The sequence below is a fragment of the Cnephaeus nilssonii genome, assembly GCF_951640355.1.
Source record: "Cnephaeus nilssonii genome assembly, chromosome: 14".
NCBI lineage: Eukaryota > Metazoa > Chordata > Mammalia > Chiroptera > Vespertilionidae > Cnephaeus > Cnephaeus nilssonii.
The window spans coordinates 75,220,378-75,236,336 of NC_137085.1; the positions used below are offsets into that span (position 1 = coordinate 75,220,378).

Consider the following 15,959-nt stretch of genomic DNA (forward strand, 5'->3'; position numbering starts at 1 on the left):
AAAGTTTTAAACATATAAAGAAAGGGAACACATTGTACAACTCCCTCTCCATGCCCACCAATAAGATTGCTAACATTTTGTCATATCAGCTTTATGTGGATGTATTGTTTTTGCAGGATAATTTATAAACAAGTTTCAGACATCAACACATGTCACCCTTTAATAGGGTGAAACATCCCCCAAATAAGGCTATTCTCCTAGAGAAGCAGTGTGCGCTTATCACACCCAATAACATTAACAATAACCCCGTGATAGCATTCAATACCCATCACACTGAAACGCCCTCCCCTTGTCTTCCGTGACGGTCAGTTGACCAGGTGCCATCAGGCTGCACACTTGTTGTTACGAATGATGCGTCCTTTTAGCTGTGCTTGTACTGGGACCATTGTCACCCCTTTTGTGACGTTGGCCTTTCTGAGGAGACCAGGCCGGTGACTGGCTATAGGATGGCCCCTCTCTGACCGCGTCTGCCCGGTGTCACTCACCTTGTTGCCCTCCCTTCTCCATCCCGTGAAGTGGACGTGCAGGCTCCACACTTGACCTCGGATTCAAGCTAAGCATTTTAACAAGAACAGAGCCTGGGTGCTACTGTGCGCTGGACTCTGCACCCCGTGCTGCCAGCTTGATCCAGCATGCCCGGCTCTTGTTACACACTCACATACTGGATCCTGTTACATACTGGATCCCGTTACATACTGGATCCCATTACATACTGGATCCCATTAAAATGCTGGAAGCCAGGCGTGGCTGGCCGTTGCAACTGGAAAAATGTTTTCTTTCACCAGTTGGCATGGCGTGGTTAGCCAGTTCTCCACCCGGCGCGAAGTCACTTGGTCTGACTCTGTCCTCGAGGGCTGCAGGCTGGGAACTTGCTAACCCCCATGTCTGCATGCACAGGCTGGCCTTGTTCTGGGCAGAGCCTGCCTGCTGAGCAGGGGTGCCGAGCCGAGACTTGCCTTCACAGACTGGTGCGGGCTGGCCTCCTGAAGAGCAGTGACAGCCTGGTCGCAGGGCTGTGTGGGAGCTCCGAGGGGCCCCTGTCAGGCTCCAGGGACTGAGCTTTAGGCCAGGGGGCAGGGAGTGAGTGGGGGTGGGGCTGGTGAGGGGAGAGCCTCCCGGGGCTGGGAACCTGGGGGAACGGAGCCTTGTCAAAGAGGAGTTTCAGCAGAGCCCCTGTGTGCCCACTGCCGGCTGCCCGGCCACCTGCGATAAGGAGCCCCGTTAGTTTTTAGGGCTTTGGGAGTCTGCCGACACCGGGGCGAGTGCAGTATCTTGTTGCCCTGGTGATGGCAGTGGCCCAAGACAGTCCCTCCTCGCCTTTTCCTGACTTGATGCTGTAGGAGTGGGAAATGGAGACACATTCGGTCTCACCTGCAATTGGGCACAGATATGGCTTCTCAGGGCTTGTACCAGACACCATGAGCGAGTCCAGAAGGCCCGGTGCTGAGGGCGGGCAGGCAGGGCGGACAAGGCAGGGCAGGCGGCCGGCCTTCCCCGGAGCCCTGGGGGCAGCCCGGGCCGGCGCCACCCCGCCCTCCCGCCAGCATTCCCCGGCGCGGGTTCCTCCGGGAGCCCAGCCCGCAGCGGCACTGCTGCCCCGACGCGGCGCGTGCCCTCGGCGCGCAAACCCGCCAGCGCCGGGGAAGGCTGCTCTGGGCGCCTCCTCCGGAGCCAGAGGGCGCGCGAGGGGCCGGTATCCGAGGGAGGCCCCTCCCCGAGGTCCCCCCCTCGCTCCGGGCCGCGTGCGGCTCCAGTCTTTCCGCTCAGGAAGGCACAGCCTCTCGGGTCCCGGGTCCCGGGTCCCTTACGCCTCCCTCCTCCCCTCCGCCGCCAGAAGGTCTGGGGTCGGTGCTGTGCTCGCTCTCCGGGGCCTTCGCTTTCCGTTTCCGAGAGAAGATTCGGTAGTCGCCTCCCGGCCTTCTCCTTTCCGAGGTGCTTCGCAGGGAGCATCTCATTTAGTCACAAAAGAAGATCCGTGCGGCGTGGGCGAGGGGTCGCTGAGGTCCCCGCGGCGGTTCGCGGCCGGGCGGCCTGCGTGTCCCGGGCGGGATGGAGACGCGGGACCCGTGGGCACGCGCCCGCCTTGCACCCGGGCTCCGAAGGGGAGGCGCACGACGGCCCCAGGCGCAGTCTGCCAGGCGCTACCCTACCAGCTAGGGTTCGTCCGTTTCAAACGGATGTGACCGTGATCGCAATAATGATCGTTAATAGTAATAATTGGCCCCGACTCGCCGTCGGCGCGACCCGCCCATTCCCAGCCCCGGGTCCCGTTCGGACCCGTCCCCGCGGGGTCTGGGCCCCGGGTCGGTCCGGGAGCTAGCCTGCCAGGCGCAAGGTCTGGAGGTGGACCTGGGGCAGGGGCGGAAGGTGAGCGGCCCCCGGAGCACTGCGAGGGGCGCTGGGGCCAGAGTGGCCGAGAGGCGGCGGGAGGCTGTCGGCGGAGGGCGGGCGCCGGGGCGGCGGGGCGGGGAGGGTGTGGAGAAGGGCCGGAGGAGCCGGGGGCGCGGCGCGGGGGCTGGAGGCGGGGCTGGAGGCGGGTTGGGCCGGGCCCCGCCCCCGGGGACGCCGGAGAAGTTTGCGCTCGGCTGGGGCGCGCAGAGGCTGAGGGAGCCGGTCCCGGGGACGCGCGACTGGGACCCGGAGCTGAACGTGGTGGCAGGACGAGCCCAGGCGAAACCTCCAGGCCTGGTGGGAACCCCTGAGCCCCAAGACTACCCGGGTGGTCCAAGCCAGCTGGCGCCTGAGCGGAGGAGCGGGCTCCGGGATGCCGGTGGCCCAGGTGCCCTACCCTGACGGAGGTGAGCCGGCAGGGCCGGGGTCGCGGACTCCGGGGTGGGTGGGGGCAGCTGCGTCCACTTTTCGCATGAAATCCCCGCCGATTCCGGCGCAACAGTGACCTGGGCGGACGTGCACACCACAACAGCACCCCCTCCCCCAAACCATCCATTCCGGCGACCGAGCCGCGGTAGGGGGAGGGGGCGCTTCCCTGTGAACGACATTGGGAGCCTTTAAACTCAGCTGCTTCTCAGTAACCTGAATGAAAGAGCAGTGGCTTTTCTCGGAGAAAGTCCACCCGTCCTTTAACTTGGACAATTAGAAAGTTCGGTGCCCTCCCAGAAAGGGGACCCGGGGCCTCTGGAATGTGTGGCTGTGGTAAAAATCATTTTACCTCCGGGTAAAATCGTTTTCCAAAGTTATACTCGCCCCAGAGTTCCTTTTTTCTTTTTAGTTCTCAAACAAGGCAACCAGGGCTGTCAGATTCGGGCCAGAAGGTCAAGTCCGGGTGCAGTCGGGGGCGCCCACAGAAACCGGTGCGCTGCACACCTAGCAGATGAAGCCGGGGAAGGGGCCGGAGCCCCTGCGTGCGGGGAGCCTGGCTGGCTTTCCACTTCTCTCCACCAGTCTCTGAACGGTCGCTCTCCCTCCCTCTGACTCTCCTCTCCCTTTCTGACATCGGACACTACCAATGACATATTCTTAGTGGTGTTTTTATATTTAGATGTAAAAGAGGGAATTCTTGCTAGAATTGTTTTCAGAAGGACACAGTTTGTTTTGGAGATAAAGGAAGGACAGCAGCATGAACAGAGGCTCCTTTGGGAGACTATTTAAAAAATGCGAAGTCCACCCTGCAGGCAGTGCCCTCCCAGCTGGAGCCCTAAGCACTTCCAGAATCAGGAATTTCTGGACATCAGAGGCTGAGACATTTCCTACGGTCACATGTTCATACTTCACCTTTCCAGCATTCTTTACTTCACTGATGAACATCGTGCAGGCGTGATGAAGAAAAACGCAACTCCTAGAAAGTGCAAGGGCAGGATTCGGTTCTGCGGGGCTGCGACTGACAAGGTGGCCAGGCTGGGGTGGTGCAGGAGGTGGTGGTGGTGTGTGTGATGCTCAAGTTGTGCAAGTGCCTGGATCTGTACAATTTCTCACTTAATTGGCGCAGAGCTCGATGCCAGTGGGAATAACTTTTGTTGTCATAGGGGAGCCACACATTGTGTTTTCCCGTCAGCAGATGTTCACACGGGGCCTGCTAGTCCAGCCGCTCTTGTCACTGGGCACGGGGACAAGATCTAAAATGCAGAGTCAGCCCTTAAGAGCCTCCTCTAAGATAGAGGCCCAAGGATTCCTCATCCAATTTTCATTTTTGAAAAGGCCGTTCTTCTTTATGTTTGTGAATTTCCTTAGGTGCATGACTCTCCTAATTCTGTACGCAGTGGATAGTAGAAACTCCCGTTTTCCTGTAGATCGGGGGTGGGGAACCTTTTTTCTGCCCAGGGCCTTTTGGATATTTATAAGATCATTCGTGGGCCATACAAAATTATCAACTTAAACATTAGCCTGCTGTATTTGGTCAAACATTTAATTAACCCACTCCGACTGCCTTGGCAGGGCCAGGCCAAATGACTCCGCGGGCCTTACACAGCCTGTGGGCAGGACGTTCCCACGCCTGCTGTGGAAGGAGCCTTACATGTTGACTAATGGCTTTCTTTCTCAAAATGCGGAATTGATTTTCCTTTTTCTGGGAATTATGACACACTTTTGATTCCATTGTATTTCTTCCATCCCCTAAAGATGATTCAGTATCTACAGTGTATGCATATATTCTTATTACAAAAAATTTGAGAATTTGAGCATGTCATAATCTTGAAAAGTTAGGGGTGCCGTCTTGTAGAACCCCATTTTGTCTGCCAGGACTTAGGACCATGACTTGGGTGCTGACACCGCTGACGAGGCACCCTCGGCCCGGGCGCCGTGAGCCAGGACCTCACCTTCGAGCCCATTGCCTCGCACTTGGCTTCCTAATGCTTTCACCCGTTTTGGAGTTATTTCCTATTATTTCTTTGCCATATACTTTCTGTTCAAGTAATTAATTGCCTTAAGAGATTTTCCATAAGCTCTTGGAGATAATATGACACACGGTGTGGAATCCTATCTAGTGTCAATTAATAGTACATTTCAGTTAATATTGTTACAGTTACTGGACATGAAGTTGCCTCTTTTGTTTGTTTTTGTATTATTCCAATTTTGAGGAATTGAAGCTTTGTCTGTAAGAGACCAGACATCAGGCCAGTGGGGTCAAATCAGTGACAAGGTTGCTCGGTGGAGAATATGGCACCTGGTGGTGCATCCGCGTCCCATTGGCACGGTGAGCTGGAGGGGGAGTCCTGGTCAGCTGATGAGGCTCTTTGGCCTTGACGCTGCTGCTCCATTTCCCTGGAGGCAGAGTTTTCCATCTACTTCAGTAAGGCCGGCATTCCAGGATTTGCTAGCACAGTAGCTAGAGGCGATTTGGCTCGAAAGCACGAAAGCACGCTAGGGATGCTCTTATCACCATCAAGGTGAAGGACACGTGGAAGGTGGTCACCTCCGGAAAAGCTTATGAGTAATGTGGTGATCTGGGCACAGACATCCAGCCCAGTTGGGCCTCTTCCAAGTCTCCGCCTCCCCGCCCCACCCCTACCCCGCCCAGCCTCAGTTTCCTCCTGTGTACATTCAGAAGGCAGATGGGAGAGCAGACGTGGTCTCTTCGAGGTGCAGTGTGCATAGCACAGGCCTTGTTGCCGAGAGCGCTGGGACCCCGCCCTTAGGACTTCTTAGGCAGAACACCTCTTATTTGCATATACCTTTAGCTGCCTTGAGGAGCTCAATTCCACACACCCTATTGGTCCTGTGACAATCTGGGTAGGAATCAATCCTGTGCTTTACTTAGAGCAGGCAGGGGAGAGAGAGTTTGAAAAGCTTAGTTGAGAAACAAAGAGAGTAAGACCTCTTGCATCAAAAACAATTGTCCCCCTACGGACAGACCTGGGTGCCCAGGGGAATGAGCACTCCACCGTGAAACCCTCACCCTCACCTGGATCGTGGACAGCAGTGGTTTTCTCACCGGAAGCTCCCCGGTGGCCTGGAGCACAGTGCAGCGTGCCAGGCGGGGTGCGCAAAGCCTCTGCTGTGAGCTACTTCTGAAAGCAGAGGGCCACCTGAGAAACCCAGAGCGAGGGGGTGCTCGCCAGGAAAGGGGTGTCCTGGGGCCATGAGCGGCCAACTCATTCTTTCCTTTTGGAAGAAAAAAATCTTGCTTTCCAAGGAATTTTGCTTGTTGGCAAACGCGTGGTGTTCTCATTCCGTTTGGAGGAGAGCTAGTTGGTTCCCTGGGAGACATGCCTGTTGGAGCACCGGTCCTGCGTCTGGCAGGAGAAACCCCTCACTATCCTATTGTGCTTTCCTTTCCCGCCTGAGAGAGGAGGAGACCCCCGGCATTGTGGGCATATTTGCCTGTGCTTTTTTCCTCTTTCTTCTTTTTATAGTTTGTTTACTTTTCAAATTGACCCGTAGAGAGTGACTCCTTAGCATAGAAAGCACATCTGGAACCCATCGGCCGCCCGTGCTCTCTCCTCCGCTCCCCGTGGATGTGCCTCTTGGGAATGCAGGGAAAGGGAGCACCCCTGGCTTGACAGGTCTAAACTGGGGTGACTCAGCTGAGCACCACCTTCCAGAAGGCATTTTATTCTTCCTCTGTGAGAGGTGTTGGTGTTGGAATGCCTGGAGGTGGCCTGGAAGATCCCAGCCTATGAGGCGAAGGGAGAGCCCTCAGGAACCGCCTCTGTGAGTAGATGAGGGACTCGGGCCTGGGCAGTGCCTCCGTCCTGGGCGTAAGCCAGGCCTGCTCCAGGCCGCAGCACATGGCAATATAGCTTCCTTGGAAGACCTCTGCCAACGAGCCGCGTATCTATTGTAATGTGCCCAGCTTTCTAAGGAGGGACGGGACTAGCCAGCACACATTTCTCAGCATTGGGCTTTGCGTGTTCAGGTGGAATTTAAGCAGCGATCAAACTTGTACTTGTCTGCCAGCCCCAGACACTAATTTTTAAAATAAAACAAAATGTGAAATGTGTCAATCTCACCTTCTGGAGGCTCTCTCCCGCTCCACACACACACTCAGCTGCCGGGCGCTGGCCGAGCCCAGGAAGCCTGTCCAGGGACCCTCTGCGTCAGAGCCACGCTCGGCACCAGCACAGCGTGCTCACAGATCAGTGGTAGCGCGGACATACAGGCACGTGCTCACATAGGACGTGGGCATTCAGAGCACAGAGAGGGCACCCAGGTCCACAAACAACGCACGGCGCATCTGTCCAATCAGCATCCACCCCCATGCCTGGCAGGAGCACCCCACCCCCAAGCACAGCTGCTTCCGGCGGGGCTCCTTCATGTGAAGGTCAGCAACAGGCTGCACTAGGGATGAGAAGCCCAGACAGTGGCCCCATTTGGGAAGGGGCTTGGGGCACCGAGGGGCCAGCCTCACGGGGGCTGGGTTGGGACCCGTTTCTGTGGGGTGAGCTGCGGGCCTCCCACAAGATGCCTTTGAGGAGGCGCAGCAATGTTGAGACGCATATCAGGCTGGCCTGTAGCCAGCACTCAACTCTCAGGATGGGTCTACTTTCTACTGCTGATAATCCAAAGAAAATGCGCTTTTAAATTCCAAAGACAACTGGATGTCTCCACATGTGGAGACTCACATTTAACGAAACGTGTTCTTGAAAAAATATGCTCCTCACCCTGGCCTGTTGGCTCCGTTGGTTGTCCCATGCACCGGGGTTGCCAGTGGATTCCTGGTCAGGGCACATGCCGGTGCGGGCTCAGTGCCCAGTATGGGGCATGTAGGAGGCAGCCGGTGGATTTTAGGCTCTCACATCGGTGTTTCTCTCTCTCCTTGCCCCTTCCTCTCTCTCTGAAAATCAATAAGCAGCTTCTCTCCCTGCCCTGGTGCTGGGCCTTTCCCATGGACACGGACACGCGTGGTGTCCTTGGCGGCCCCTTCCTCCGTGCGGGCTGTGTGAGCGCGCACTCGGGGGTGCCCTTGGGCTGAGTTCTCCTGGGCCTGGGGCCCAGCGAGGGGGCCTGGGACGCCGCGCTCAGCGCCCACAGATGGAGACTGCAGGGAGAAGCCGTGCAGAGGGCGCACACATTTGCTGGGCGCCCGGGAACGCCCCAGGTGCCGTGGGAGACGCTGTGAACTTTGGGATGTCAGTGTGAGGGTCAGGCCAGGCACTGCAGGCACAGGCCTCGGAGCCTGCCAGCTGCTACCATTTCTACTTTTAAAAGCACAGCTTGGGATTTGTTTTACAGAGTGGTGCACAGCCTCAGAAAAGATTCCAGAAAATGCCACAGAGCAGGTAGCATTTGACTCAGGCTTGAAGGACTGACAAGATCTAAGTGACAATGGGGGAGGGACAGGAAAGGAGGTGACACCAGGTGGCTTGCCCTGTTAACTCTGGAAGAAGCAATAGGGGTCTGTTTTCCTGGATGGGGGGCGGGGTTCCAGGGCTTGGGGCACCGGGCAGCCTTGCCTTCTGCCCAAGGCAGCACGGGGCCCCTGGCCTGAGTGGGCCCCGTCCAGGGAGGCAGCCTGGGCTGCTGAGCAAGAGAGGAGACTGGTCCGGGGCCCTGCAGGCCTCACTGCTAGTCCAGGAGGAGACTCACCCGGGGGGGGGGGCGGGGGCTGCAGGCCTCACTGCTAGTCCAGGAGGAGACTCACCCGGGGGGGGGGGGGGGGGCTGCAGGCCTCACTGCTAGTCCAGCCGCAGAGCCTGCCCACGGTTCCCTTTTGAAGTTAGGAGAGGTTTCCGCCACACTTGGCCTTCACGCTGACCTCCAGGTCCTCCGTGGCCTTAGCTGACATGAGGGGCCAGGGAAGGGCCAGGGGCAGTTCCGGGCAGAGTGGAGGCAGCGGCTCAGGTGCCAGGACCTGCGGGTTTCCAGAACAAGCAGCACGGTGAGGCTCCTGGACACTGGGAGAAACTCAGGCACACACAGGGGGCCCTCTGCCCAGGCTCAGAGGACAAGGTCCCCCAGGCCAGCGAAGGGAGGGAGGGAGGGCCTGACAGTATTTGCAGGCCCCTGGACCAGCACCCGAGGGCAGGAAAGCAGTTACCTGGAGGGTCCCGTGGGCAGGGGGCCCTGGCTGGGGTCTCCTCTGCTTCCCCCTGCTCAGCAGCTGCCCATGCTGATCCCTGCGTCCTTCCAGGCGCTGAGGCCTGTCTGGGCCTGCAGTGAGCTCAGTGGGTAGGGGCGGCCTTCAGAGCCCATCACACCCCGAAGTGCAGAGCCCCAGGTCATTGGAGGGTGTCCATTTGCCCTCAACCCATATCTAAGCTTGTGAATTAAATGTTAAAAAGTACAAAAAGCTTCACCGATACACACGGTGGGCTGTTGTAGATGAACGCCATTTGATCTTAGCTACGCATTTATGTATTCAAATAACTTAAAGGTAAAGTCAGTGAGTCCACTGAAAGCCCTTTCCTCCTTGGTAGCTGGGTCCCCCTGGACAGCCCAGGAGGCCGCAGGCAGGGTGGGGAGTGTCCAGGTCAAGTAGGGGAGGCATTAAAATCCAGGGCCACCCAGGGCCTGGCTCGTGGGCTTAGCACCTTCACTGTCTCACTAGTCTCCCAAGTTGGTTGTGTCTTTCGGCTCATGTGCACTGATTTGATTTAGTTTGGGGGGGGGGGGGGAGTGGGAGGGAGCAGGGGGAGTAGGTAGTTATGCTGCTATTCAGGCCTTTGAATTTTAAGCCAAACTCCAAGTCCACATGCTTGGCCTTGCTTTCTCTTTCTCCCTTTAAGCTCAGTGGAAGTCGACTCCACTTGTACAGGCGTGTGTTCCTCCCTCCCAGCTCCACGCTCAGCTGTGCACCAGCGAAGCGGCTTCGAGTTCTCACGCCGTCCTTCCTTAGGGGCAGCGTGGTCTGAGGTCAGGGCTCTGGGCCCTGCAGACCTAAGGGCCATCAGGATCTGGCTTCTGTCCTGGGCCCTCTGTCGGGGCAGTGTGGGCGTGTCCTGTGATGTCACTCTGAGACTCACCAGAGAGCTCTCAGAAACCAGGTGGGCACCTTCCCTAGTCCATGCTATTTTTCCCGCCTCAGATGCTCCTCAGTTTCTCCTGCTGAGAAGGATGGGCTGCCAGCTCCCGTGCGTAGGTGAGGGTTAGCCGATGGCATTTCCAGAGGGAAGTGCTCTCTGGGTCTGTGAATGACCAGGGCTCCCCACTGAACTCCCCTCCTGGCAGCCAGACACCAGCGCTCCCAGCCCTCCTCCGTCCCCGGGAACTCGGCCTGCCCTGAGAGGCCCCCTCTGAGCCCCTAGGCCCAGCCGTCCAAGCGCGTTGGCATTTTGGGTGCCTTTCTCCAGCCTTGCTGCCACCCTTGCACTGGGTCCCCCCTTTTTCTGTTTGCAGGAGCCCATTCCCAACACCCCAGCAGGGGTCTGGCCAGGATCACTACCGAAGCCTGAGCTGGTCTTTGCTAGAAATGGACGTTCCTGAGGCGCCCTCTGGTGGATCTGGAGCTGACGGTCTGTAAATTCCAAGTGATGTCCAGGGTCCTCACACCGCCGCCCAGGCCCTCCCCTGGAAATGGGACTCTGTACGAACATTACAGCTACGTGGGCAAGCTGGCCGGCCGGCTGACGGACGCCCCCGAGGGCAGCGCCCTCACCACCGTGCTGTTCTTGGTCATCTGCAGCTTCATCGTCCTGGAGAACCTGATGGTTCTGATTGCCATCTGGAAAAACAAGAAGCTTCACAACCGCATGTACTTTTTCATCAGCAACCTGGCTCTCTGCGACCTGCTGGCTGGCATCGCCTACAAGGTCAACATCCTGATGTCAGGCAAGAGGACGCTGAGCCTGTCTCCCACGGTCTGGTTCCTGCGAGAAGGCAGCATGTTCGTGGCCCTCGGGGCATCCACCTGCAGCTTACTGGCCATCGCCATCGAGCGGCACCTGACCATGATCAAAATGAGGCCGTACAATGCCAACAAGAAGCACCGGGTCTTCCTCCTCATCGGGATGTGCTGGCTCATCGCCTTCTCGCTGGGAGCCCTGCCCATCCTGGGCTGGAACTGCCTGCAAAACCTCCCCGACTGCTCCACCATCCTGCCCCTCTACTCCAAGAAGTACATCGCCTTCTGCATCAGCATCTTCACCGCCATCCTGGTGGCCATCGTGATCCTGTACGCGCGCATCTACTGCCTGGTGAAGTCCAGCAGCCGCAGGGTGGCCAGCCCCCAGCACTCGGAGCGGTCCATGGCCCTGCTCCGCACCGTGGTGATCGTGGTGAGTGTGTTCATCGCCTGTTGGTCCCCACTCTTCATCCTCTTCCTCGCCGACGTGGCCTGCAAAGTGAAGGAGTGCGCCGTCCTGTTCAAGGACAAGTGGTTCATTGTGCTGGCAGTGCTCAACTCCGCCATGAACCCCGTCATCTACACGCTGGCCAGCAAGGAGATGCGGCGGGCCTTTTTCCGGCTGGTCTGCAACTGCCTGGTCAGGGCCCAGGGCACCCGCTCCCTGCCCATCCAGCTCGCTCTCGACCCGAGCAAGAGCAAGTCCAGTGGCAGCAACAGCAGCCCCTCCCCGAAGAGCAAGGAAGACATTACCCAAACGGCCCCCTCACCCTGCATAACAGACAGAAACAAAACCCTGCAGAATGGGCTCCTCTGCAAGTGAGAGCGGGGCAGGTCCTCGCATCTCCACGGGAGGAGCAGCACCCAGCCCTGCGGCACCTGCTTATTGTTTCTTAAATATGTTTGTATTGATTTCAGAGAGGAAGGGGGGAGGGAGGGAGACAGAAACACCAATGATGAGAGAGAGTCATTGATCAGCTTCCTCCCGCACAACCCCCACTGGGGATCGAGCCTGCAACCCAGGCATGTGCCCTGACCGGGGATGGACCATGATCTCCTGGGTCATAGGTTGACACTCAACCACTTATTTATAGCAGCCTCGCCAGGGCTTTACCAGAGCTGAGACTCGGGAAATCTGTTTTGCCAACAGCCTGCTGGGTGAGGCTGTCTCGTCAGGCTGGGACTCAAGGACTCGCCATCCCATTTCAGTGTAGACGGCGCTCTTTGTCCATTTCCGGGTCCAAAGCCTTCCCAGGGTACCAAGCTGCAGGGGGTTCACATGGCCACTGTGGCATGTGCAGAGGCTGCCGCACTCAGTGCAGCTCACAGGCAACACGGACATGTTCTGACCGTGCTGTTAGGACATGACTGGGAGCAGGTGACACCAGTCCCAGTCTCAGACAGACGTGAAGTCTGGAGTTGAGCAGGTGTTGAATGCCAAAATTCTCAAAAAGCCCTTGTCCAAGGCGGTCCCAGAAGTGTGGATCTGACCTCACACAGTCCTGACACGTGCCCGGGAGCAGGTCAGTGTCTGGAGGATCCTGGCAAGAACAGCCAAGTTCCCCGAGTACCTGCCACGTGTCCCTGCACAGTGTTAAGGACACCGGAGCCAAATTAGCCAAATTACATGATTATTCTTTTTTTTTAATATATTTTATTGATTTTTTACAGAGAGGAAGGGAGAGGGATAGAGAGTTAGAAACATCTATGGGAGAGAAACAGTGATCAGCTGCCTCCTGCACACCTCCCACTGGGGATGTGCCCACAACCAAGGTACATGCCCCTGACCAGAATCAAACTCGGGACCCTTCAGTCCGAAGGCCGATGCTCTATCCACTGAGCCAAACCGGTCAGGGCACATGATTATTCTTGAGTTTCCCCAAATCACAAAAAAGTCAGCCAAGGTCCGTCAGGAGCTTGAGCCCCAGGCCAACTAAGAAATGCACCTAATGGGGAAGCCAGGACAGGCCCCTGGGCCGTCCCATCAAGGTGCCAGAAGCAGCCTGTTGAATGGAAAATTTCTACTGAATTAGGACCGGTATAGGAGGCATCGCTTTGATCCTGTGTGAAGTTCGATTCTGTATCAGGAAAGCACCACGTGCTGTCACAGCTGAGGAGCTGGGCCAGCCGCAGTGTCCCCACTTCCGGAAAGCTGCCCTGACAGTCACTGTCCAGCACCTGCATTGTCAGGGAGCAGACGGGAGCTGGGGACTGAGCCCTCCTCCAGGAAGTGGACGGCCACAATCGTCCCTTCCGCGCAGGCTGGCTCTGTGTCACTCTGTCGCCTTCCGAGGGGTTCGCGCAGGCGCTCTCATGTGCGCTCGTCCCCAAGGGTTCGTGAGCACAGACCCATGGCCAGAGCCACGTCTGTAGAGCTCTCATAAGCACACGGTTGACGTGTTGAGTTCTTGAAAAATTAAAGCAAACAACCTTCAAAAGGATTCTTACTTGGGGAAACCTTCCATGAAGTTTTAGGTTCGGCGTGAATGTAAGCACGAATGTAACCTGAGTAGACACGGAAAGAGTAGCATCAACACGCCAACGTCTCTGCAGAGAAATTGACTCCTGTTTTTTCTGACGCAAGTTCCTCTCTTTAAGGGACGTTTCTGTGGTCCTGGGGCATCTCTGTGTACTGACCAGAGACGGTCCTCATTTTATTACTGATGACGTACATCCTGTTCGTAAGGAGAGGTTCGTCGGTGGCATTTTTTGTTACCTTTTCACATCACTGAAAAAGAACTTACTCTTTTACCCTGTAACGTGAGAAAACCCAGGGCATTTCTTGCAAAGTTAAGCGTTAAGGTACTGGGTTCAGAAAAAAAACGCATCAGAGAGCCAAAATGTTGGGCATTACCTTTCACGGAGGTCACGGCGTGCCTGTCATAGTTCGAGTTGCTTTGGGGGCCCCAGATCTCGGGTGCTAATAATAGTAACACTTTGCACCATAGCCACAACTTCCCTTTGAAATAACACAAAACGTTCAAGCAATCTGAATGAAAAGTACTCAAAAAAGTAATTGTGTTCATTTGATATGTGCAAAAGATAACCAACTGTAACATGCCAGGCGCATTCCTGACCAGCCAGCGGATCACTTAGAAGCTGAGTGCTCCGCCACAGAGCCTGCCCGGAAGGTCTCGTTCAGCTAGCAACCTGCATGATGTCCCATGTATGTGTGTTAAAAAATAAAACCACAAGCCTTTGTGTAAACCATTGTTGGGAGTCCATGTGGGGGGTGCACGCGGGGCGACGCCTAGAGGTGTGCAAGATGGCAGCCTGACCTCTCACCGGGTCCCAGCGTTTCTTCAGGAATGAGAGCGCGCAGAACCCCATAACCTTTCCGCCGATGCTTCCCTCCGGTGTATCTTGGGTTCCGTGCAGCCAGGTGCAGCGGGCTATCGCCGTTTTGGCAGGCCAGGCTGTTTTGAAGGTCAGTAGACTGCCCTTCGATGGAGAAGGCGGGGAGAGCCGTGGCAGTCAGGTGGGGCCACGAGACGGGATGTTTGCTTCTCCATTTGCAAAAGGAGAGGAGAGTCAGAACTGGCCCTTTCCTGGCTTTCTCCTTTACAAGCGGTAAGCTCCTGTGTGTGTGTGTGTGTGTGTGTGTGTGTGTGTGTGTGTGTGTGTGTGTGTTGTGTTCTACAGAGAACGAGGCCAGCATTTGGCATGACTAGGATGGTGGCAACAGACACAGCCTTCCGCCACCTTTGCTTCTGCGCAGGCCAGTGAGTGACACAGGCCCCTGAGAACGCACCTGCCCATGCTGTGCTCACCCACACCTGGGCCGTGGCGGGCGTGGCTGCGCTCGTGCTGTGGAGTCTGGAGAGTGACCGGGAGAACCTGCTTCCGGTGGAAGGGATTCAAACTCCCTTCCCCTCTTTTCAGGCAACACATGATCCACCATCCAAATGAGAGACTTTTCATGATGTTCTTTATTGCCCACGGAGTTACAATGACAGTCATTTAAACAATGGACAAAATAGAAAACAGCTGTTATCTCAACCCTGGACCCATGGTTATTCTGAGCTGGCAAAGAGCTTTCCACAGAAGTGTAACAAGGTACATTTTATAGAAAACTAAGTTATCAAGTCCATGCTTTTAAATGGTCGCTAGGAGGGCAAACCTCAACCCAGTGTTTGAGTGGCTAAGTCAAGTATCAAAGGGTTTGCCCTCTCCTCAGAAGTGCACACACCGCTGTTCTGAAAATGAAGGCACATTTTCTGATAACCGGTGGGAAGTGCAGCATTGCCTACACGGTGACGACCTCCCTCCTGGGTGCAGTGGTGACACTTGGGGGCCAAGCAGCCCCTCCAGTGGCCACCCCAGAGGCACAGGGACGTGCCAGGTGCGCGTCAAGGGCTTGCAGCTGGGACCACGTCATCTCCTGAAGGAGTAATCTGGAGGGTGAGGAGGGAATTGAAGCCAGTTTCCTTCCCTGTTGCATCGCCAAAGCTCCCAGCTTCCAGCCAAATGACTTTGGCGTTACCCCTTTCCTAGAGCGGAGATGAGAGAACCTGCAGCCAGGCGTGTATTCCCACTCGGCGGCCCGAGGTCTGCCTGCCAGTGCCGCCGCAGGAAGTGGTGAGCGGGCAGTAAACCCAGACACAGAACTTCACAGGAAAGCTTTTCTGCTTCACAAAAGTTAATGGAAAACCAAACACAACATTTTAAAATAATATTTGTCAGTATGTATAATTTGTCATCCAAATGCTTTTTAAAAAGGAAATCTTATTACACATTAAATTTATGTGGAGTTCTTGGCTTTAAAGATGAACTGTTTAATTCTTGCTTAAATCTGAATACAAAGAACATTCAGGTAATTTACAATATTTATGCTAGAACAAGTCATATTCAAAAGTCAAAGGAACAGAGAACATTCCATATGCAATCAACACATAGTTGTCAGAGGCAATTCTGTTTTAAGGATGGGTTTTCCCATTATTTTTTGCTTTGTTAATTGTCACTTACTAGTAACTGAACCACCAAACCTCAGGACCACAGCGTGCCCTCCCACATGCACACTCTTCTGTCTACAGCATCTTGAGGTGACTCAGCCGAACGGAAACTTGGAGATTTCAATTCCCACGTGAGGGAGCCCTGTGTCTAGGAGCCCCGGGGACTCACTTATTTGGGGCCCCTGTGAACACGGGTAGGAAGAGAGAAGGGCGGGAAGCTGCCTCACCTGCACCCTGCACCCCTGCTAGCAGCAGCTCCTGGCTGCACAGGGTCCTGCCTCCTCCTGGGCCTTCCTGCCTCGTCTCCCTGCGTGTCTCCTGCCCTTCAGTTG

At 56.1% G+C, this 15,959-nt stretch overlaps 1 protein-coding gene across 1 annotated transcript; it reads left to right on the forward strand.

Moving 5' to 3' along the window:
* The first annotated feature begins 2,561 nt into the window (after positions 1-2,561).
* On the forward strand, positions 2,562-13,882 carry S1PR3 (sphingosine-1-phosphate receptor 3). The gene is made up of 2 exons (XM_079791199.1): positions 2,562-2,798; positions 10,231-13,882. The coding sequence occupies exon 2, from the start codon at positions 10,365-10,367 to the stop codon at positions 11,496-11,498; it is 1,134 nt and encodes a 377-aa protein (XP_079647325.1). The 5' UTR covers positions 2,562-2,798; positions 10,231-10,364; the 3' UTR covers positions 11,499-13,882.
* Positions 13,883-15,959: the final 2,077 nt, after the last annotated feature.

Excerpts from the sequence above, each read along its gene's own strand:
- S1PR3 (XM_079791199.1), top strand. The coding sequence starts at position 10,365 with ATGTCCAGGGTCCTCACACCGCCGCCCAGGCCCTCCCCTGGAAATGGG.